The sequence below is a fragment of the Callorhinus ursinus genome, unplaced genomic scaffold (genome assembly GCF_003265705.2).
Source record: "Callorhinus ursinus isolate GAN/ISIS: 27379988/994484 unplaced genomic scaffold, GSC_fseal_2.0 scaffold18, whole genome shotgun sequence".
In the NCBI taxonomy this organism is placed as follows: Eukaryota; Metazoa; Chordata; class Mammalia; order Carnivora; family Otariidae; genus Callorhinus; species Callorhinus ursinus.
The window spans coordinates 10,916,897-10,940,662 of NW_027397080.1; the positions used below are offsets into that span (position 1 = coordinate 10,916,897).

At 50.6% G+C, this 23,766-nt stretch overlaps 1 protein-coding gene across 5 annotated transcripts in view; it reads right to left on the reverse strand.

Annotated features, from left to right (window-relative positions):
- CUNH1orf94 (chromosome unknown C1orf94 homolog) overlaps positions 1-23,748 on the reverse strand; it is a 40,759-nt gene extending 17,011 nt beyond the window's left edge. Inside the window, exons 1-3 of one of the 5 annotated variants that reach the window (XM_073902953.1) lie at positions 23,624-23,748; positions 22,586-22,762; positions 1,646-2,331 (exon numbers count right to left, since the gene is read on the reverse strand). In XM_073902953.1, coding sequence (XP_073759054.1) covers positions 1,646-2,331; positions 22,586-22,632 — 733 coding nt within the window. In that variant the 5' untranslated portion in view covers positions 22,633-22,762; positions 23,624-23,748. Of the gene's footprint in view, positions 1-1,645; positions 2,332-22,585; positions 23,556-23,623 lie in introns of those variants that run through there. The other 4 variants (XM_073902952.1, XM_025856571.2, XM_025856570.2 and 1 more) reach the window with 4 other exon arrangements.
- Positions 23,749-23,766: the final 18 nt, after the last annotated feature.

Below are 23,766 nucleotides of genomic sequence, written 5' to 3' on the forward strand. Positions count from 1 at the left end.
AATGGATCTGATTCCTCCAGCGTGTGCCCTCACTGCAGCCCAGCGGTCTTGTGGCTGAGTCTGGACAAGACTGGGCCTGCCCTCCTAGCACCATCCCAGCGAAGGAAAGAGTGCTCTAGCCTGAGCCAATTTAGAAGAAAATGACATTTTTAGCAAAACATGTCCCTAGAGTCTCTTCCAAGAGTTTCTCTGGTTGCCAAGTTTAGCCCCCAGCCAGTGTGCTGAAATAACAGTACCCACTAATAATAGCCCTTTCCCCAGAGACCCACACACCTGCAGTCTCTCACATACCTCCCATTGCCTTGAACACGCGTGCCACTCACTCAACTTCAAAGCTTCCTCTTCCAACGTCTGTGTACACAGACACACACACACACGTTCTTGCCTGTCGTTCCTCTGCCCCGCTTACATGTGCGCAACGATGCACACAAGATGGATACACACAGACACATACACACAGACACACTCAGATGCACCCACACCCACATTTTCTCTAACACACCTAGACCTATAAAATTTCCTTTGGCACACCTTTGCCCACACATCGATACACAGCGACAAACACACACAGTGGGGCAGGTGGGTGGGACAGGGCCACCTCCAAGCCTGCAGCCCCATCCCTCAGAGAGCTCTCAGGCATCCTTCCTGGAGAAGGCGGTGGCAGGAAAGTCCCACCCTCCGGGCAGGGCTCAGCCCTCACACACACAGCTCCCAAAAAGCCCACTGGGTCCCAGAGGCCTTCCCAGGACCCAGAGTCCAGGTTGCTGTCCCCAGCTCTGATTCCTCGGCCTTCCCACAAGGTTCCAGAACACAGAACATGCACCTCTTTTATTAAGGAGATGGATTTGTGCCGTCCCAACACAGCGTCTCAGTTATCCATGCTCACAGCCTGGGGGTGATTTTTCTTTTGGTTGATGTATGATCAACTCTCCTAAAGACTGCTGACTGTAGGCAAATGCCTCTGCCTTGGAACCGTCCAGTCTGCGTGGCTGGATCAGAACAGGCACAACAGGCAGAACCTGGAGGTGTGGTGAGGGGAACTTGGGAGGTGGCTGGGCTTTTGGGAAAGGGTATGGACTCCTCAGTTAGCAGGTGGAAATGCACTGTTCTAAGGCTCAGAAGTCCCAGGGAACAAGTCCAGGCCAACAGTCTGAACGGCACGTGGAGAGTTTGCACGTTCACCCCCAGGCCCAGGAGTGAGGACCAGTCGTCGGGGTCAGAACAGGTGCCTCCATCGGAAGCCAGATGACCCCAGCTGCTAATCATATTTCTCTCCTCCCATCCAGCTTAAAGTCCCCATGCTGCAGTTTCAGCTGGGGTAAACGCTTCCTTCAATGTGCTCTGGATACCTGGATTCAAAACATGAGCCAGGTACCACATGTGCCTATATCTCTTCTCAAAGGGCGTTGGGATCCAGGCCACTGTGTTTGCTTACATAAGCCATATCCCCATACATGGGCATCCAGCAGAGGGGGCCTGTAAGTGCTGAAAACAGCCTGCACTTGGGGACTGCAACACATCAGAGAGACCACCCTGTCCTACTCTGCTAAAGATGCTGCACACCCCTGCTGCAGCCCTGATTGGCTTTCTGGTAGGTCCCTCCCTGCAGGCCCACTCACTAGCCCTGCTCCCAGCCACCACTCACCCATTAAGAGGTGCCCCTCCATGGCGGAGTCGGCCTCGGGCTTGGAGCAGATCTTGGCAAACACCGGGAGCTGCTTCTTCTGAGCAGGGAGCTCAGGGAGCTTGTCAGGAGGTGCGGGACACGGGGGCGGCAGCAAGAGGAAGGGGCCCAGCTCCGTGGGTTCCCTGGATCCCAGGCCGCTGAACATGCTGTTCTGCAGGAAGTCCTTGATGACCCTCATCTCCTCCAGCACCATCTTGTTGTCAGGAAACTTGGTTGCCTGGGTGGACTTCAGTGGGAACTGGGCCAGGAGCTTATTGATTTCCGAGCTGGAGGCACCCAGGATGTGGCCCCCATCCTCTGTCCCCTTGACACTCTTGACCTTGGCAGCACGCAGAATGCCCGTGACTGTAGACATGACAGAGTCGCAGTCCTGCCGGCTGCTGATCACGGACACGGCCACCTTCGGCTCCAGAAGTGTGTCGGTGGCAATGATGGTGGTTCCGGGGTACTCACTGCTGTTTGCCACAGGAGGAGGGGCGAGGAGGCAGGGAGCCGGCTGTCTGGGCCCCTCGGGGGAAACGCCGGGTGTGTCCAGCTCCCCCGAGCTCTCTGTGACTAAGATGAAGTGCTCTTTGGTCAGGCTCAAGAACTCCTGCTCCACCAACAGGGAGATCTCATCTTTGTCACGGCTGAGCTCCAGAGCTCTGCAAACAGGTCAGAAAGAGGGGCTTTGGTACCAGCTTACTCGGGGGGGTGGAGGTTGGGGGCTCTGTGGCAGGCCCCAGGCCCCAGGGAGAGGGGATGGAGAGAACACATCTCCAGGTAAGAGAAACCTACGGCTTTCTCAAGAGAGAAAATGGACAAACAGTGGATTCCCAAGACGTTTCTATGCCAGGCCAGCAGGACCAGGACCAAGAGCACAGGTCTGGGAATCGGGAATCGGAGTCTTCTCCAGATACTCCATCTTGCTGAATGAGCTGAGCCTTAATTTCAGTCCATCCCTCCCTGTTCGGTTGTGCCCAGGACCTGAAGCAATGAAAGACCAGCCACATCAGGGCCGGGAGTGAGTAAACAGCTCTGAGCATGGAGGCCAGAGTGCTGGGGCTGAGCCCTGGGATTAGACAGCTGGACTCATGCCCTGGCTCCCTCACTTCCCCACTGTGACTGTGGGCAGGTTGCTCAGCATCTCTGTGTCCTGTCTCCTCATCTGGTCAACAAGAATAACAGACATGTGCAAAGCTCTGGACAGGGTCTGGCACAGTTGGTAAGGGCGATCCAAGGTGTGACAGCCTGGCTGGATCCTGGAGTCCACATTGTGGCCCCGTGGGTGGATACCTGTGTTTCCCCCCGTGGCTGGCACAGCCCTCTGACCAGATCACGGCCTCTGGACTGAGCCCCCCTTCCTGGGAGCAGGAGCAGTTGCTTGGGGACTGCACTGATTCCCAAGAATCTCCCTGCACCCACACACTGGCCTCTACCTGCACCTCCAATCCTGGGCCCCAGCTGGACGCTTGATGGTCAACACCAGCCCAATGGGGCCGACTGGGCGCACAGACTCTAGGCTGCTGCTTGCTGGCTCTTTCCAGGTGTGGGAGAGGATGACAATCCTGCCGGCCTGGCATCCTTGGCAAGGGGGCACCTTCCTCCCTGGCACCACCAGAAGGACTGTGGTGACCTAGCTTAAAATCACCTGCTCTCCATATTTGACGGGCTCCCATAAAAAGTGGATGAGGTGGTCTACAAAGGGCATTCTGGAAACTGCTCAATGCCCCTGGGGGAGGCTGGTGAAGACAATGAAGAAGGGGCAGGGGGGAAGATGAAAGTGCCCACGAGTGGCGTTTTACCGTGGGGGGAGGCCTGGTGCACACTCCTACTCTGACAGCCCCTCCCCAGGGCTCAGCGAGTCCCTCGAGCAGGGACCATGAATCCTGCCAGTAGGGATGTGCCTTCCTCGTAATGCTCTTTGTGTTTGAGCACATACGGCCTCATGCGTGCACAAGAACAAATGCACACACTTGTGAGTGTGTTTGATGCACACACCAGCGCGGGCACAAAACAACTCATACGTCAAGACCCCCACACGCTGAGCCAGGGAAAACGTCACTGTACTGGACAACCACTCAGAATGGGCACACGCAACAGTCCCAGGGGCTTCCAGCTGCGCCAGGCGTTACCCCCTTAGTTGCTGGGTCCTCGTGAGGCCCAGGGGGTCCTGGGAAAGGAGGTGGGTGGCCAGGGCCCTTGGGAAACATAAGGAAGAGCATGTCACTATACCAACTGAGCCGGCGTGCCTCCTGGTCACCAGCCCCACAGGTGGCCTCAGCAGACTTAGAAGCAGAGAGGGGCCAGGAGAAAGCAGACTCCAGCCAAGCAGACCAGGGTCTCCATCAGGCACTACTGCCTATTTCATGTCAGACCCTGGAACCGCAGGGCCTCCCCTGTAGCCTGGGCATGACACCTGAACCACGGGTGTGACACCGGGGTGAGAACGTGGGGAGGTGATCCGGGTGCGAGCTCGGCACGTGTCGGCTGGGAGCTCCGGAGGGTGGCATAGCTGCAGGGAGACGGGGCCATCTTCCACTCTGGCTTTCTCGTCCCTTCCATTCTCTCTTCTCCCTCTTCCCCCTCCTCCCTGCCCTCTCCCATTCCCTTCCTTTCCTCCGTCCCATGTCTAGACTTCAGCTATAAATAGGACCCACTCTCACGGCTGTGTCCCTGCGAACAATCAGAATAAAGAGACCCCCCTTCTTCCTCTTCATCATCATCCTCAAAGGGAACAGGTGAATCTCGAGTTACAGAAACCAGACATTTGAAGGATCAGTTTTTGACTCACCCTTCTACAAAAAAAAAAAAAAAAAGACTTGCAAAGCAAGCTATACACCAATAGATATTTTTTTAGAAAGACCTACTACAATTATATCAATTTTAAAACATTGTGATAATGTTATTGTGGTTTATACTGAACAAAAAAAATGAGTCCCTATCTCTTAGAGGTAGATAAAATTATGTCTAAGATATTCTTTAAACTTAATCCAGTAGGGGTGGAGGGAAGATGGGGGCATAATGAAACAAAATGGCCATGCGCTGACCATCACTAAAACTGTGTGATTGATAGGTATGTGGGTTCATCACGTACTATTGGTTCTACTTTTGGCTGGGTGCGTGCGTTTTTAAATAAAAATGTTACATAATAGATACACATAGGAAAAGTCTCACCACTTGAATCGTCTCAAGTACAAACTCCAAGGAGAAGTCAAAGCAGATTCTAAAAGACCCTCAGGACCCTGGGGTCCCTGTATCAAAAACCACCCACAGATGGTCCCTTCTTAGCACCTGAGAGGACCCACCTGCCCCTTCCCAACCTCGGACACAGGCAGAAGATGAGGCTCAACCCCTGTCCTTTGCTTTTGTTTTTGTTTTTTTTCTCATTATGTTCAGGTAGCCAACATATAGTACATCATAAGTTCTTGTAGAGTTCAATGATTCATTAGTTGCATATAGCACCCAGTGCTCATCAGATCACGTGCCCTCCTTAATACCCATCACCCAGTCACCCCACCTCCCACCCCCTCCCTCTATAACTCTCAGTTTGTTTCCCAGAGTCCAGAGTCTCTCATGGTTTGTCTCCCTCTCTGATTTCTTCCCATTCAGTTTTCCCTCCCTTCCCCTGTGGTCCTCTGCTCTATCCCTTATGTTCCACATATGAGTGAAACCATATGATGATAATTGTCTTTCTCTGCTTGACTTATTTCACTTAGCATAATCCCCTCTAGTTCCATCCATGTCGATGCAAATGGTGGGTATTCATCCTTTCTGATGGCTGAGTAACACTCCATTGTATATACGGACCACATCACCTTTATCCATTCGTCTGTTGAAGGGCATCTCGTGAACCCCTATTCTTACTCCTCTGGCACATTACAGCAGTCGGGGCCTCTTAGGAAGCTGGCATTCCCAGCAGGCAGGGGCAGCGCAGTGCCAAGAATGCAGGGCCCGCTCTGGCTGTGGGCCCCCCATGTACCCCTGAAAGGCTGTCCCCGGGCCCCCAGCCCTCCCTCGGGCCAGCCTCCACAAACTCCTATTTCCCTTGCATCAGTCACAAACCCAGTACAGGCCAGACAGGAAGCCAGGCATCCCTATACATGCTTGAATTTCATCCTCTCCACACTCCTGGGCAATAGACAGCAGCATCCCCACTTTACAGATGGGGAAAAATGAGCCTGAAAGAGGCCAAGGACCTTGTCACCTAGAAAGTGTGGGGATGCGGGTGGGTTCGGCTGCCTTCACGACCTCCTCCTACCCCACCCGGCTTCCTTTCCAGGGATAGCTATCCAGCAAGGACCCCCTGCTCCATGGCTGAGCTCTGTTCTCCAACCCAAGTGCAGTCGGGGCTATTGCTGGTTTCATTCCGTCTCTCCAGCCTGTGGAGGATCATCACGGTGAATCCTGAGTCTGTCATCCATGGCATTAGCTGTCCCTGACAGCTCCATGTCAGCTGCGTGTCTGACGAGCATGTCTCCTGGGTCTTCTGCCAATTTATGGATAAAAATGTTGAAGGGAACGAGTCCAGGGCCGAGCCTTGGGGACACTGCCGGAGACCCTCCCCACAGCCTGACAGTAATCCTGGATCAACACTTCAGGGAAATAAATCAATTCTGTCACTATCATCCCATCTCCTCTTCTCCAAGACAGCCTTTATCAAACACCTCACTGCAATCAAGATCCATCACACAGTTACAAGTCCCTGATCAAGGGTGTCCCCACCTGCCCCCCAGCTCCCCAAGAAAACAAGATTCATTTGTTCTTGTTTGTTCTAGAAAAATGTATGCCTGCAGAGTTAAGATGTTCTCAGAACTCAGATCAATCCATTTCTCTGCTTAAACCCTCATGTGGACTCTCATTACATATAGGATAAAATTTAAACTCCTTCTTGAGCTTCAGGGCAGTATACAAAGTGGCCCATTCACCCTTCCTGCTTTAACTCCTCCTTCATCCAAGCCACTCTGGCCTTAAAAATATTCCCTTACATGCCAAGTTCACTCCAGCCCCAGGGCCTTTGCATTTCCTGTGGAATGCTAGATCATGCCCTGACTGCTTCTTCTCATCATTCAGGCCTCTGTTCATGTTTCCTACTCCCCAAGTAGCCTTTCCTGCCCATTTTTAAAGTGTCCCCCCCGCCCCAGTAGGCACTCTGTGCTCCATCAGTCTGTGTATTTTCTTTGTGGTATCAACCACCATCCACAGCATCTTTTTTATGTCTTTACTCCCCACAAAAACATAACCTTCCTGAGGGCAGGGACAGTATCTTGTTCAGCACAGAGCTCCGGGGTCCAGATCAGTGCCTGGCACCTGATTCCAGCTCAGGGAGAATTTGTTGAATCAATGAGGAAACTAGCTCATGAACTTCTCTTTACCCTTGTCCATCTCTTGGAGCTCTTGACATCAAGAGCTCTGTTGCCAAAGACTGCCCAACTCCTTCCACAGGTTGCAAACTCTCTGGCTTTGGTTCCATTTTCTGGCCCCCGCGTCTGGCCTGGCATTCCTAAGCTGGTCAGATGACACAAACCACCTGCTTATCCCGGTCCTAAGAACTCCCCACCTCTGCACGGCGGTTCCCATGCCAGACCCCACACAAAGCCTGCCTGATCTCCGCAACCACTTTGGGGAACCCAGGAAGACTTTTCATTCTTCCCACAACTTCCCTGGGTTCAATGTCAAGTCTGCTCCCCTGCATTTCCTGGAATCTATCTTTTCTTCTCTCTTCCTAAGAAGTTTTGCTGATTCTGGCACCTCTCCCATGCCATTTCCTTTCTCCTTTGAGCTGGTAAAAACCATAAAATCTGCCACAGACTCTATCACAGTGAATCATTCAGGAAGGTTATTAACACAGCGCCCGGGCGCTGACATAGGAGGAAGTCGGGATTGGTGCAGTGACCCCAGCAGCTGCCACCACATCTGCGTTGCCCACCTCCAGAAGTGACAGGTGTCTGGTGGTGGCTCTGGATGCAAGCACTGTGCATGATTTCTGCATTCACAATGTACAGAGTCAAAGAAAAATAAAGGCTATTGACTGGTTGGCACCCCTTCCCAGAATAATGACTAAGCAAGCACACTGTTAGCTCCCAACAGCGGTTCTGTGTACATGATAACACAGAGCAAAGATGAAAACTGCTATTCATCTGAGCCAGACAAGAGAAAAATGCAAGCAGAGAATTGTTAGTGCTACAAGAGGACACCCAAAACAAATATTTCTTCCCACCATGGCATTTCAGACCAATGACAAACACGGTGCCCAAGCCTGGTACCTGGGCAACATGGCTGGTTGTGACTGAAGCAGGTGAAGGGCCCCAGGTCTGATGTGGACCCGGGCCTGAGTGATGGTCCCTCCACAGACTGACCTCATGACCGTGGGTGAGGTTCTGACTTCTCTACCTGTCCACACAGCTAAGCAGAGAGTAGTGGCTAAGAGCTCACTCCCTGGGAAGAGTCAGGAGTGGACTCAACACGCCCCCCCCACCCCGGTTAAGGGGGCCATACCTTATGCAAGCTGGCTAACATGTCTAAGCCTCAGGTCCCGGGTCACAAAATAATAAGAAGGTTAAGTGCTTATGGAGAGCTAACTAACCGGCCAGGCGCTGTGTTAGGTACTTTCCATGCCAAAGTCTCATTTGAATCCCCACAATAGGGCACCTGGGTGGCTCAGTCGGTTAAGCGTCTGCCTCCGGCTCAGGTCATGATCCCAGAGTCCTGGGATCAAGTCCCACATCAGGTTCCTTGCTCTGCGGGGAGCCTGCTTCTCCCTCTCCTCCCCACTTGTGCTCTGTCTCACTATCTCTGTCTCTCTCTCTCAAATAAATAAATAAAATCTAAAAAGAAAAAATTTTTGACTCCCTACAACAGCCCCAGTGGGGTAGTGTGGTCGACTGATCACTGTAACAGCCCCCATTTTATCAGGCCTTCCTGTGTCCAGGCCCTTTGATAGTTTCCACACATCTTGATTCAGTAATAAGCAAAAATACCTAGGAATAAATGTAACCAAGAAGATGAAAGACCTGTACTCTGCAAACTCTAAGACACTGCTGAAAGAAATTGAAGATGACACAAATGAATGGAAAGATACACCATGCTCATGACTGGAAGAATTAATGTTGTTAAAATGTCCATACTACCCAAAGCAATCTATAGATTCAGTGTAATTCTTATCAAAGTACTATCATATAACTAGAACAAATAATCCTAAAATTCATATGAAACCACAAAAGACCCCAAACAGCCAGAGCAATTTTTTTGTTGTTGTTATTATGTTAGTCACCATACATTACATCATTAGTTTTTGATGTAGTGTTCCATGATTCATTGTTTGTGCATAACACCCAGTGCTCCATGCAGTACGTGCCCTCTTTAATACCCATCACCAGGCTAACCCATCCCCCCACCCCCCTGCCCTCTAAAACCCTCAGTTTGTTTCTCAGAGTCCATAGTCTCTCATGGTTCATCCCCCACTCCGATTTCCCCCCCTTTATTTTTCCCTTCCTACTATCTTTTTTTTTTTTTAACATATAATGGATTATTTGTTTCAGAGGTACAGGTCTGTGATTCCACAGTCTTACACAATTCACAGCGCTCACCATAGCACATACCCTCCCCTATCACCCAGCCACCCCATCCCTCCCCTCCCCCACCACTCCAGCAACCCTCAGTTTGTTTCCTGAGATTAAGAATGCCTCATATCAGTGAGATCACATGATATTTGTCTTTCTCTGATTGACTTATTTTGCTTAGCACAATACCCTCCGGTTCCATCCACGTCGTTGCAAATGGCAAGATTTAATTTTTTTGATGGCTGCATAATATTCCATTGTGTATATATACCACATCTTCTTTATCTATTCATCTGTCGATGGACATCTTGGCTCTTTCCACAGTTTGGCTATTGTGGACATTGCTGCTATAAACATCGGGGTGCACGTACCCCTTCGGATCTCTACATTTGTATCTTTGGGGTAAATACCCAGTAGTGAAATTGCTGGGTCGTGGGGTGGCTCTATTTTCAACTTTTTGAGGAACCTCCATACTGTTTTCCAGAGTCAGCCAGAGCAATCTTGAGAAAAAAGAACAAAGTTGGAGGTATCACACTCCCAGATTTCAAACTAGACTACACAAAGCTATAGTAACCAAAACAGTATGGCACTGGCACTTTTAAAGTAGACCCATAGATCAATGGAATAGGATAGAGAGCCCGGAAATAAACTCATGCTTATATGGTCAGTTAATCTACCTAAAGGAAGCAGGAGTGTACAATGGAGAAAAGACAATCTCTTCCAATAAGTGCTGGTGGGAAAACTGGACAGCTACATGCAGAAGAACGAAACTGGACAATGTTCTTACACCATCTACAAAAATAAACTCAAGATGAATTAAAGACCTACATGTAAGACCTGAAACCACAAAACTCCTAAAAGAAAACAGGCAGTAAACTCTTGGATAACAGTCAGCAGTATTTTCTTGGTTGTCTCCTCAGGCAAGGGCAACAAAAGCAAAAATAAACAGTTAGGACTACATTTGAACTAAAAAGCTTTCACAGAGTGAAGGAAACCAATAAAACAAAAAGGCAACCTACTGAATGGGAGAAGATATTTGCAAATGATGTACCTGATAAGGGGCTAATATCCAAAATCTATAAAGAACTCATATAACTCAACACCAAAAAAAACCCCCAAACAATAATCAATAATTTGATTAAAAATGGGCAGAGAACCTAAATAGACTCTTTTCCAAAGAATGCAGATGGCCAACAGACACACGAAAAGATGCTCAACATTGCTCATCATCAGGGACGTGGAATTAAAACCATAATGAGGTTATCACCTCACACCTGTCAGAATGGTTACTATCGAGCAGACAAAAAATAGCAAGTATTGGCAAGGATATGGGGAAGAGGGGACCCTCATGCACCGTTGCTGGGAATGTAAATTGGTAAAGCCACTATGCAGAATAGTATAGAGGCTCCTCACGAAATAAAAATAAAAATACCATACAGCCCAGTAATTCCACTTCTGGGTACTTACCCAAAGAAAATGAAAGCCCTAATTTGGAAAGATATATGCACCCCTATGTTCACTGCAACATCATTTACAATAGCCAAGATACGGAAGCAACATAAGTGTCCATCAATAGATGAATAAAGATGTGGTACACACACACGTGCACGTACACACAGAAATATTACTCAGCCATCAAAAAGAATGAAATTCTTGCCATTTATGACAACATGGATGGGCCTAAAGAGTATTATGCTGTCGAATAAGGCAGACGAAGAAAGACAAATACTATATGATTTCACTTATATTTGAAATCTGAAAAAGAAAACAAATGAACAACCAAAACAAAATGGAAACAGACTCATAAATACCAAGAACAAACTGGAGGTTGCCAGAGGGGAGGAAGGAATGGGCAACACAGGTGAAGGGAATTAAGAGGTACAAACTTTCAGTTATAAAATACATGAGTCACAGGGATGTAAAGTACAGCACAGGGAATAGAGTCAATGACACTCTACCATAATAACTTCGCTTGGTGACAGATGGTGACAAGACATCCAGTACTCATTTTGTAATGTATATAAATGTTGAATCCCTACATTGTACAACTGAAACTAATATAATATTATATGTCAGCTATATTTCAATAGAAATATAATCCGAATTAAAAACAAAATATATTTCATTCAGAAAAGAACAATAAGCAGAGACTCATAAAGTGCTTGGACATTAGGGCCCCAACCCTTGTGTGTCTTGGGACTTAGCCACCTCCACGGGCACGAGCGCAGGAGAGCCTGCCAGAGGATGACACAGCCCACGGAGGGAAACCCCAAGGTCCCTGGGCTACCCCTCGCCACACCCAGCTGACTGCAGACGTGGATGAACACGAGTCACGTGTGGTCAGGCCCAGCGTCTCCCAGAAGAACCACTCGGCTGAGCCCAGGCGAGCTTGCTGAACCGCAGAAATGGGAGCTAAGTAGATAGTTGTGGTTTTGAGTCACCAAGCCTTGGGGTGGTTTGTTATAGATCAAAAGCTAACACAGAGATAATTTTCCCAGTTTTTAAAAATGAAGAAGCAAAGAGACAGAGAAGTCAGGTCATTTTCCTAAGGTCACAGAATTGAGAGTTAACAACGGGAATGAGCTGAGGCAATCTTGCTCACAGGCTACTCTTCTCAACCCCTGGGCCACATTGCTCTGAAAACCAAGAGTGAAAAGCTGTGTGGGAGAATACTAGGTGCATACACCTAGGCTGGGAGAATGAAAAAAGCCTTTTTGAGGAAGTGTCATTTAAGCAGGGGGAGAAAAGAGAGAAGAACATATTCAGGTAAAGAATGCAAGGAAGAACTTTCCAGACACAGGGAATAGCACGCATGAAGGCCATGAGGCGGGAAAGGGCTCAGTGTATTGGTGGGACTGGTGCTCAAGGGCGTGGGGCACATTAAGGGCAGGGTCACGTGAGGTGACATTAGCGATAAAGGCAGGAGGCACTACAAGCCAGGCCTCGAAGTGATGTGAGGGGATTTCATTCTAGGGAAGCCACTAGAAAGATTTCAGCAGGGAATTGCCAGGCATAGGTATTTTTCCTCCAGGGAGCAGCCCAGAGGAGTGACAGGAAGGGTCCAGGGCCTGAGCCATGAATTGTGCTGTGTCTACTGGGTGCCAGGTATTATGCTCGGCGCTTGTCCTCCCAGCAATTAGGAAGGATGGGTAGCATCTTCATTCCCAATTTAGAAAGAGGAAACTGAGGCTCAGGAAGTCTAAAAGGTAACTTCAAGTTCACCCAAGAGCAGGGTTGGATCCAAGGCCACGTGGCTCCCAGCCTCTACCGTAGCCACTGCCCTACATTGCCCCAAACAGCAGAAGTGGGAGAAGGAACAGGGCCTTTGCAGTCCGGAGACCTGCACTAAGACCCCAGGTCTTGTCCTTTCTGATGGGGTGACCTGCAATTCACTTCCTTTCTCTGACCTTGGGCGCAGGAGGCCAGAGGCCAAGGAGCCAGCCAGGAGTTAAGAGGATGAGGTGGCAGAAGGCAGAACTTGGTGGGCAGGTGAGTGGCTGTGAGTGGGGGTGGGCAGGAGATCCAAAGGGCCCCAGACAAGGAGAGGCCTTCATCATGGAGGCAGACGCGCTGGTGTCCAGCCTGGCACCATCCCTAGTGAGCACCCTCCCTTGCTTGACCGAGGGTGGTGGACATTTCTGGGTCTTCCGGTCTGCATGAGGAGCAGAGACCCAGTTTCTGTTCCCGTGGTGCATTCGTCACAGCACCCAGGGTGCCCTGCCCAACATGGAAGGAAGGGACACAGCCGTCTTGGTCAAAGCTACCTTGTGTCTTCTATCTTCCCTCTCCTCTAGATGTAGAATTCACTGAACTGCCCCGGGGTCTCCCTCCCCGCACACACACCGCACACATACAGAGCAGAGCCACGGACACACACGCCACACCCGTGCACACACACACACCACAACCAAGCACACACACACATACCACAGCCATATACACACACACACACACACCAACCCCCCCACACACACACATATACTGCCACAGGCTTGTGGAAAATCGGCGGGAAGGAAAGGAATGAGGAGGGCGGATACTCTGTCCATGGATAGCTCTGACGGGCTGAGTTTAGGGTGGAGGGGGCACCTGAGAGAAGTGGCAGATTCGCTTGCAACCCCAGGGCCTGCGCACCTGGGTCCCAAAGGTACCTGGGAACCCCCTGAGCTCTGTCTGCTGGGACATCTGGGGGGGCAGAGGGGCGGGGGGCCTTCAGAAGCCTCCGCCTCCCACCCCTCCTCCACCCTGCAGGCTGTGGGGAGGATTAAGTGAGCCGGTGAACGTGAAGCACTTGGTAAACTGTAAGGAGCGCTATGCAAATGTTAGCGGCTCCAAGGAGAGCCCAGGGCTGCAGGCTGGGAGCCCTGCTGACCCTTCACCGCCCAGGGCCTGGCTAGGGGTGGAGGGGGGACGTCCCCGGAACTCAGTCTTGTCACCTGCACCATGGGGATGGTGACACCCCTCAGGGTTAAAGGAGGTAACTCTGTGAAATCCCTCAGCTGCCCCAACGCCCAGCCTGGACGTCGCCCTCCTCTCACTTCTCAGCAAAGGCTTTCACACTGAGTAGAGCCCATTTTTTTACGACGTCCTTGGCCTACGCTTACAGCTCACTCCATAAAGCTCAGTCTCCTTCCTTCTCGCGCTTCTTTGGAACACCTTCTCAAAGCTGTGTCCCTTTTAAAGCTGAGGATCTGTCATCGTTAACCCCCAAAGTACGGGAGAACTCTCACACAAATGCATAGGAGTCACGTGGGGCAACTGTTCCAAATGCAGATCCCGGGGCACTCTTGGGGAGATGGCAGTTCAGGTGGTCCAGAACAGGGCCCGGGTATCTGCATTCTGAACAGGTATCCCGGAGGCATTCCTCCACCCCCCCACCCCCCCAGGGTTTTGATGCAAATGATGCCTTTGATGCAAATGAGACACGCAGCCAGGTGGGACTTTCCTGGGACAGAGAAGGCAGATTGGCACAGGGAAGTGGGACACCTCCCACCGCCCCGCCCTGACCCTCATCCCCCAGGACAGGAAAGGAGAAGCTGACAAATGGGAAGCTGGTGAGGGCTGGGTCCCCCAGACTGGAAGGGTTTTGGGGTGGGACAGGGCCTGCTGAGGAGTGAATATAGGAGTAAGAGAGCCTCAGCGGCAGCTGTGAAGCTACTATAATTCGTATTGTTCAAATTATCTTTAAAACTTTTCATTTGAATCTGTTTAATAAGAGAAGGCCTACCCAAAGGAAGAGGTATTTTTTTAATGCGACTTGGGAGCTGAATTGGAAAGAACGTTGCAACAAAGATATTAAAAAGGGGATTAAACCAAACCACCGGTGGCCCATCTCTGCAGGCTCCCACAACCTGCGACTCAGCTCCTGAAACCATAAAATCAAATTAAAAGGGGGGACACGGGCATGGGACCTTAATCATGATTCATCTTCCCTCTGCTGCTCATGGCTCCTGGTGCTAAGCAGACACGGAAGGGCTATCCTGATGGGCTCCTGGTGTCCAGGAAGGAGCTCAGGCCTTGAAGCCTCACGGGGTGCCTACCTCTGCTCTGTCCCCTCCTAGCAGGATGACTCTGGGCCAGTTGCCTAGAGTCTGAGCCTTGGTTTCCTCATCTGTAAAATGGGAGTAATATTGACCATCTACTGGGAAGGGTTGCTAAGACAATGAGATAAACAGAAAATTAAAATGGAGAGCCTGGCAGATATAATACAAGTACAGGAAAACGTTAGTTCCCCTCCCTGCAGCTTACGCAGAAGGAGGAAAAAACCCTGTAATGTCTTGCCTTATCATTATTCTGTCCTTGGGTCACTCAACGCTTCCTCTGATGACTGTGGCCCCTTGCTTGGATACTGGCCACCTCCGGGCCTCACCCTCCTTGCAGTGCATTTTTATGGTCCATCCATCATTCGCTTCCTCATTCATTCATACACACTGCATAGCAGCCATCCAGTGCCAGGAACTCAGCTGGGCACCGGGAGACAAAGATGAGTAAGACACAGTCCTTGCCCTTAAGGAGCCCTGGTCAAGTGGGGGAGGAGGGATTGTTGCCACAAGGCAGTGTACAAAATGTGCCTGATGATCAGAAATCTCCTGCCAGAACCACAACAACAGATCCCATGGGATGCTGTGTCCTCCCCTTTAGCCAATGGTCAACACAAGAGCTGGGCCTGAACCAACTTTTCCATTCCATCACCCTCATGTAAAGACCCCTACCTCACAGTCCCTACAGCTAGGGAAGCATTCGTCTCTCCCGACGATCTCTCCTGTTTTCTCTTATGAGATGATATAAGTTATAGAAACCAACTGCTATGTTCCCACTGTTTGCCCTGGCGGCCAAGAATCTCAAAGCAAAATGCTAGCCTTGGTTGCGTGGTTTCCATTAGGTTAGGTTTTCAGGTATGTAAGTTTCCTCCCCTCATACCATTCTTGATTACTTAAACCCTGTTATTTTTCTCCTCGATCAAAACAATAATGGTGATGATGATGATGGAGAATAATTTGGAGTCCTTATGCCAGGTGCTATGTGAGCTTGGCATGCATTCTTTCATTAACCTCCACAATAATCCTTTAAGGTGGTTGGTCACTACAACATTTTCCATTTTTCCGATGAGGAAAACGGGGCACAGAAAGTCTGAGCAACTTGGTTATAGCTAGGAAGTGTGTTGGGATTCTAATCCATCTCTTTCCTTATTTTATTGTTTTCTGAGGCACCTTGAAACTCTTAGGAAAAAGAGAAGGTATAATTATGTATTTAAATTAAAAGGAAGAACATGGAAGAGGGAGGAAGAAAAAAAATGTTGAGTGGGTGAGCTGTGAAACATTCAAGGGATGACACACTTATTCTACGTTTTTAAGGATGGATAGGATTTCAATAGGCAGAGATATGGAAGAAAGGCATTCCTGGCACTGGAATAACCAAATAACCAAATAACCAAAGCAAGGAGCTATGCACCTGCTGATGGTCCATCTCGGCTTACAGAGAGTTTGGAGAAGAGCAGCAAGACATGCAGCTAGACATGTAGGCAGGGCTGACACAAAGACCCTTGTAGACCAGGTCAAGGGGTTCAGAAGACAAAGAGGGAGCCATGGGAGATTCCTGAGCAGCTCTGTTGACATGCTTCACCTGACATGAAGCAGGTGAAGGGTGAAGCACATCCAGGAAGGAAAGGAACCAGACACAGCCGGATGAGATGTTCTGAAAATGGCAGAAAAGAGAGCAGCAGGGAGGCAAGGAGTCAAAGACCATCCTGAAGGTGAGTGGAGGACAGAAGGGTTGGGGGGGCCTTAAACCTCTGTCTGCCATTTTGTGCACTCATTCACCTGACAGCCAGGATGGGGGATGTCAACGTGACTGGGTCACAGCAGTGGTGGAGACCCAGCCCCAGGAAGTGTAAGGGAGGGAGACACACAGTGCCCAGGTGTAAAGGATTCCAAGCTGGGGCCTGGGGGGGTCTCTGCCATTTACAAAATGTGAAGGGATGTAAGGATGTGTATTAAGCGAAAGAGTGCACAGCAGCTTTCCTCAGATTCTAAGATGTTTGACCTCTTAGAGAGGAGAAGACTCTAGCCTAGAGCATCAGACTCCAAAGGTCTTCGGAGCTGGCTTTGGCTCTAGGACACCAGTCTGCGTTTCCATGTGTGAATCGTGTCCTAATCAAGCCCATCACCAGGTTTCAAGCTTTTTAAAAAACAATAACAATAACAAATAAATAAAAGTGAGCATATATTCCAAGCAACTTCTCCAGGAAAGAAGGATTCATTCGATTGTTCAAATAACCACAGCACAGAAGACTGGTTTGCTGAGAGAGTGGCTCCAATAACACAGCACTTTGGTTTCCAAGTCCCAGGGTCCCTGCCAGCCTGGAGGAGTGGTCGGTGGGCGCAAACGGCACGGATTTACTAAAGCAAGTGCAGAACAGCCCTTTTCCTTCTTGAGGCAGATACCTCAGAAGGCTGTCAATCAGGAAATCATTTCTGTTTTTTAAATACTTAAGTGGATTTCCTTTCTTTGTGTAGAGTTATCTTCCTCCTTAGGTCTGGCTCAGGGTAACACCCACCACAGCCTTCCGACTCTGCAGACCCAAGTTCTGTCTGGCCTGGGGACATGGGAAATCTCCCTAGTGCTGCCTGAGGGCCTGGAAGCCACCAGAGAAGGTAGCCACACACAGCAAGTCCCAGGCCACGTCTCCACTCTCATCCACCCCCACGCATGACATGCCATCTTCAGGGAGCTTCCTATCCCTCCCTGCACCTGCAGGATGCTTTCTGTAGGCTGTTCTCTCTTCTCAAGACCCAACCATGGATCCCCTTTGCAGTGACAATCTTGCCATCCTCTGCTCCCAAGGGGCCGTCTCTGTACCCTTCACCACATGCACTGCGCAGGGGTCTTGTCTCTTGACCTTCCAGCTCGCCTCCCACAGCCTCCTCCAGGAAGCTTTCCCAGAACCCCAAGCCCAGCCCCTGTGTGCCCCTCGGTGTGCTCCCACGGTGCCGGACTTCACCAGCACATGAATTGTAATATGTTGGGTTCTGCCTTCCTCAAGACACTGAAGGCCTGTGAAGGGCAGAGACTGCCCCCGTCTTTCCCACCACTGTATTTGCATTCTTTACCAGGCGTGCAGCAGGTGCACAATAAATACTGTCAAATGTCGTTGCTGTATCTGTGTCCCTCCTGGCCACCAGACTGGGAGGCTCTTTGAGAGAAGGGCCCCTGTCCTGCTTATCTCTGTGTCGTGGGACCCAGCGTAGGGCCTGGTACCCAGAAGGCAACTCTGAGTGTTTGTTGAATGAATCTGTAAACAAAGGGACGAACCACTGCCACGTCCCAGTCAGGGCAACGGAGTCAACAGCAAACCCAAAACTCTATTCTGAGGCTGTGAAGGGTCAGCGACAGGGGGAGTGAGGGAACACGTGGTCCCAGGCTGTGAGTCAGGAGGTGGCTTGCCACAATGCTCTAAGCCCAGATTTAAGTCTACTTAAAAGATAGCTGAGTAAGATTCTGGAGTTGAATGAATACTAGACCGATTTAGTGATTTCTTGCCAAAAGCCCATTTCTCCAGTCTCTTCCCCACCTCAGGAAATGGCCCCCGGTCCAGCCAGTGGCTCAGGCGGTAAAGCTCAGTGGAACCCTGATGTCTGTTTGTGTGCCCCAAACGTCAGCAGGCCTGCTGGCTCCTCGCAGGACAGCCTCTGACTCTCCTGCTTCTTCCATCTCCACTGCAGTTGCTCAGATCCAGCCACCACTGCCCTGGAGCATCACCTGGACCACTGGGGCATCTTCCAGAGGTCTTCCCACCTCCTCTCCCTGTCCACTCAGCAGCTAGAGAGGTCTTTAAAAACCAGTGAATCCGCTCATGCTACACCCCCTTCCTTCAAGCCCTCACACGTGTCCTGTCATACCGCGACTCAAACCCGCACTCACTACATTGACTCCCCCAGGCCGCCTACACCTTGCGGGCCTGCCTCCGATATATCACCTTGTCCCATGTCCAAGTGCAGTGCCAAGTGCAGTGCCCCAGCCCCGCGGTCCCTCAGTCCCTCTCCATGCTCACTCCTACGTGGGGCCCTCTATCGTCGCTCTCCAATCTGCCTGGACGCCCCTCCTTGGATTTCCCCTGACCGACTCCTTCTTGGGATCCAGGTTTCAGATCACATGACCACCTCTCCTCGGAGAGCCCTTCCCTGACCACCCTCTACCGAAGGGTGTTTCCCTTGACGCAGTTTTATTTCCATCAGAGTGCTCGTTGCTATCTGAAATTATCTGGTTTATTTTTATGTGTTTGGTTTCCTCCAACTAGAATACCAGTCCTTTTCATGTTCCAAAACTATCACAGTCTTTTATCTACTTGTTTTCTGTTTCTGTCCCCTACTTGACCCGTAAGCTCCAAGAAGGAGAGCCTTATCCAGTTCACGACTCTATTCCGCTTGCTCTTAGCACAGTGCCAGGCACAGAGTTGATGCTTATGAAATATTTGCTAAATGAATAATTGAATGAATGAATGAATGAATGAATGAATAAACTCCAAACGTGCCCACAAAATGAAGCTGGCTCATGGAGAAAAGTGAATGTGACATTAATCGCCATTACCATGAATACAGAATAGAAACAGAGAAGATCCAATTTGCACAAACTGAATCATACCTGGATTCCTGTATTTGGTTCTGGTTACCGCACTGCCAAAGGGACCCGCACACATGAGGGGAAACTTAGAAAACCAGAGATGATCAGCTACAGAAACAAGAAATCCTAGGAAGAATATTGTTGCCATCTTTTAATATCGAAAGGGCTATGGAGAAAACGAGGGGATTGATTTAGTTTGGAGCCCTAAGTCCATTGATCTGAACCCAGATCAATGAGTATGAGTTTGATAAGAGATAGATTCAATATAGGAAGAAAACGGTCTTTTGACAGCCAGCATTCATAGCAAGGGACGGGACTACCTTAAGAGGTGGTGAGCTTTCCATCTAAGCAAGTGTACAAGTAGATAACCACTTGGCAAGGATGTTGAGGAAGAGATTCAAGCAGCAGAAGATGGCCTCCAATACCCCTTTCGGCCTTGAGATGTTTGGGGGTTTGTGATATAGAGGGATTGAGTCAAGAAAAAATTTCTGGCTAACAGGAGTTTTAGAATTTACTTATCTAGCCACCCTGATAGCAGAAAATATCACCAAAACCAGGTCTACAAATGAAGCAGTGGGAAGATTAGCTGAGAGGTATCTCATGGGCTTGAAGCCATCCCAGAGACACACCGCACAACTCACTGGATTTGAAATCCGTTGTCTCTGTGTGACCATTGAGAACATGGGGCTGCCAAATATGATAATGATCCAAAAAGATGCTTCCATCTCCAGGAGAACAGAGCCTACACTCTCTATCACCCAGTAGCTAAGATGAACCTGGGTTTGCTCTCTGAAATGCTACCTCTTCCTCACCGGGAGGCCTCGGGCAGAGAAATGAACCCCTCCAACCTGTGGCCTCATCTGTGAAAATGATTTCATTTAAAAACCAGGGAGGTAGGACTCGAACCAAGAACGGCACAAGTGTGGTGATTAATGAGCCTCGGTGGCAGACCCACGTTCACTATCCTACTCTATCTTATGCACAAGAACATCTGCATAATACGAAGTAAAAAAGAAGGGGAGTTTTAAAATAGTACCAACCTCGTGTAATAATTGCAGGGCTTAACAAGATCATCATCATCATTATTATTACAGGGAATTTATACAAATCCTAGCCATTACCGTTATTACCAGGAATGTTTAAATATCCCATTGAATCATCCCCACCGCCCTCCGAGATCTCCCCTTGGTAGATGAGGACACTCAAGCTCACAGAAGCTGAACAGATCCCGCATCGGGCGCAGGGTGGCAACTCGGGCTGAAGCCGGTGATCTGACTCCGCCGTGGCAGCTGCTTTGATTACAAGAGGAGCCCCTCCTGTCCTACCTGGTTGATGTCTACATGGTTCTGACATCAGTTATTCATCTACAGCTGTGGTCCCCCGGCTCCTTTCTCAGTAGCAAAATCATTGTTTTTTTGTTTGTTTGTTTTCTCAAATACAGCTTTTACTGAGAACTCCAGGAAGCAAGACCTCAAAACGCCCAACAGCCCTCTGGCTGAGGTGGGGATGGGGGCCCAGCAACCAGGCCCCTCGATTCTAGGGTGGCCCTTTGAAGCACCTTTGGGTCTATGAGCAGAGTGTGAAAACCCCCGAGTGAAGCCAGCAGCAGCAAAAAAACAAAACAAAACAAAACAAAAACGCTAAACTCTGAGAATTCCATTTAAGGACAGCCTCCCTTGCATAATGTGTGTGTGGTGGTGGGGGGGTGTCCTGTGTCCACCACATGTGATCCTCCTTATGGACTCTGAGGTGGACCAGGCAGGGCACATCATCCTCGATTTGCAGATGAAAAACATCAAGGCCAAATGGAGTTAAGCAACGGGCCAAAGGTGCACCAGTTCACTTTTGGGCCAAGTGCAGACTGGAAGTAGAGTCTGTCTCCATTAACTCAGTGTGACCTGGCAGAGAAGGTGCCATCTACTGGAAATTGCCACTGACCCTTGGTCCACAAAGTGGACAATCAGCTTCTTGGCCACTGAGAGCTGAGCACAGCCCCAAGGGCCCCCTGCCAAGGCCCTGTCCCAGAGCAGATGGCAACGGGCAGGGGAAGGGGGCTCAGTGCCACTGGAGGGCTGGACAGCAGGATTTTGGCAGTAGATGGACCATTCCTATCCCAGCCATGTCATGCTGAGCACAGGGCAGGATAAGCAATAACAGCCAAAGTGCCTCCCACCTTCATCTGCAGACCGAGAGGGGACAGCAGGTAGTACACACCTGGGGAGCAGTTCCGCTTTGTCTCTCTTCCTAGCTCTTTCATAGAAATCCCTGAAACCAGACACAGTTGATAATTGCCTAAATGGTCCCCCCGCCAACTCTAGCATCTCTGAGCTGACCTGGAACATGTGTTGGAACAGGCGACACCTAATTATCACTTAGTCTTTAATTAGCACTTAATTATTAACTCTTAATCCATCTGTAAAATGGGGACACTAATACCTGGCTCATAGGGACTCTGAGAGGATTAATTAATGTTTGCAGCCCACTCTGAGGATGCCAAACATTGAACGGAGGCTCAGCAGTGGCACTGATGACTGTGGTCCTTTATGTGCTTTTCCTAATGAGCTCTCTCCTTCCTCTCCTTGTGAATATCCATCCCCAACAAGATCTGCCCAACATGAAGCTCTGTGTTTCCCAGACACAGGATTTCCCATCCAGGAAAAGGGTTATTTACAGCCATCTTCCCGCACTTTAATTATCTATTATGCCCTCTGAATATGTCAATGCCTTCCCAGTAAATATTTTGATGTGCGCTCTTGCTGCGGCTTCTGTGGAGGCTGAATGGGACAGCTGCTCCCTGTATTAGGGAATTCCAGATGTGCTTTAAAATCACCAGACTCATCTGTGCCAATGCCTAGCCTTTGGGGGTGGGAAAGGGAAAATATCATGCAGTTGCCTCCAGGGAAAGCCATGGGCATCTGACCCTCAGCCCAGGCCAGCGTGGGTTTTCAGGGTCCTCAGATCTACATCTGGGTTGCCTACGCAAAATGAAAAAATGTTCCCTTAGTGGGCTGGTAAAGAGGCAGCAGAAATACAGCCCTGGTCTGGCCCTTCACCCTGATAACTTCAGGACCCCAGTCACCTCCCCTATAAAGATTGGACAAAGGACCACAACAGGTGGAGGAAAAGCATACAGCCTTTAGGGTTTAACCAGACTGAACAATGGGCCAGAACGTTCCCCCAGAAGGTTGGACCTCAGCTCCTCCCACCGCCCTTGATGCCAGCCCCAGAGGGGGACACTCACTCTTCTTGGAAGCTGAGCCCGTTGTCTCCTGTTGGAGTCCCAGCCATGGGGGTGGAGAGCTGTTCCTTCGAGGTCCTGGGCTTCAAGGCCTCAGGCAGGCCTTGAACTCTTTTCCAGATTTCATGGCAAGTCTTGTCTAAGCTGTCTTGGGGTGTGTCCTGGTGGATCCAGATGTATCTGGGGAATGGGCCCAGGGCAGAGGGTCTCTTGGCCACCAGGGCCGAGGATAAAGGGAGCCCATTCCCACTGGCCATCTTCCTCCTCTCTTTCCAGAAGCCTCTTTGTCCCCCCAGGGCTCGAAGACAGGGAGACCATCCACCACCACCCCTCATTCACCAGAAAGGGAGATGAAGATGGGCAGAAGCAGGTCAGTTCTGTCTGGCTGTTGCTTCAGCAAGGTGACTATGTTCAGAGGCCTTCGATTTGTGTGTGAGTGGTGGATGGAGGACAGCTTTCTTTTGGGGAGGGGGAGCTTATTTTGATTTCTTTTTATTTGCTCTTTCCTGGCTTTGCCCCCCTCCCCCTCTCCCTTAGAAGAAAATATTTGAAAGTCAACAAAAACCAGTAGCTTAGTAACCGTGGGATCCCCCTGAGCTCAGGAACCAGGCGCCTGGGCGGGCAGAATGACATCTGGGAACAGCTGGAGGGGGAGTGCGGGCTCTCCCCACAGTCCCTGGCACTCCCCCGTCGCGATGTGCCCGTGACACCTTGCGGCGCCTGCGGCTCAGCCCATTCTCGCCCGCCAAGCCGCGCGGATGGCTGGGCCAGGGCCCGGCACTGGGCACTGTGCTAGGCGCCGTGGGGGCGGCGGCCCGCCATCAAGTTCTCAGCCAGGCCTTCCCAGGGACCCCCGCGCACCCCGAGGGCCAACGGCCCGCCCAGCCCCGCCTAGCTCGGCCCCCTCCCCGCCCCCCCTGTCGCCCTCTCCAGCGCCGCTCGGCCTCGGCGGGCAGGAAGACCCCAGGGAGGGCGGGGCAGGCCCCCCCCTCTGTACCCCGCCCCGGCGCTCCCAGCAGACACCTGCGGCGCGCCCCGCACCGGGCTGCGCTCGGCCGCGGCCGGGGGCCCCACGCCTCAGCAAGGGCGCTGTCTCGGCAGGCCGCGCAGGGCGTGGCGGCTTGGGCCGATTTGCTTGCCGGTGGCGCCCACACCCTTCCCGTCCAGCTCCGGAATTCCCCTGT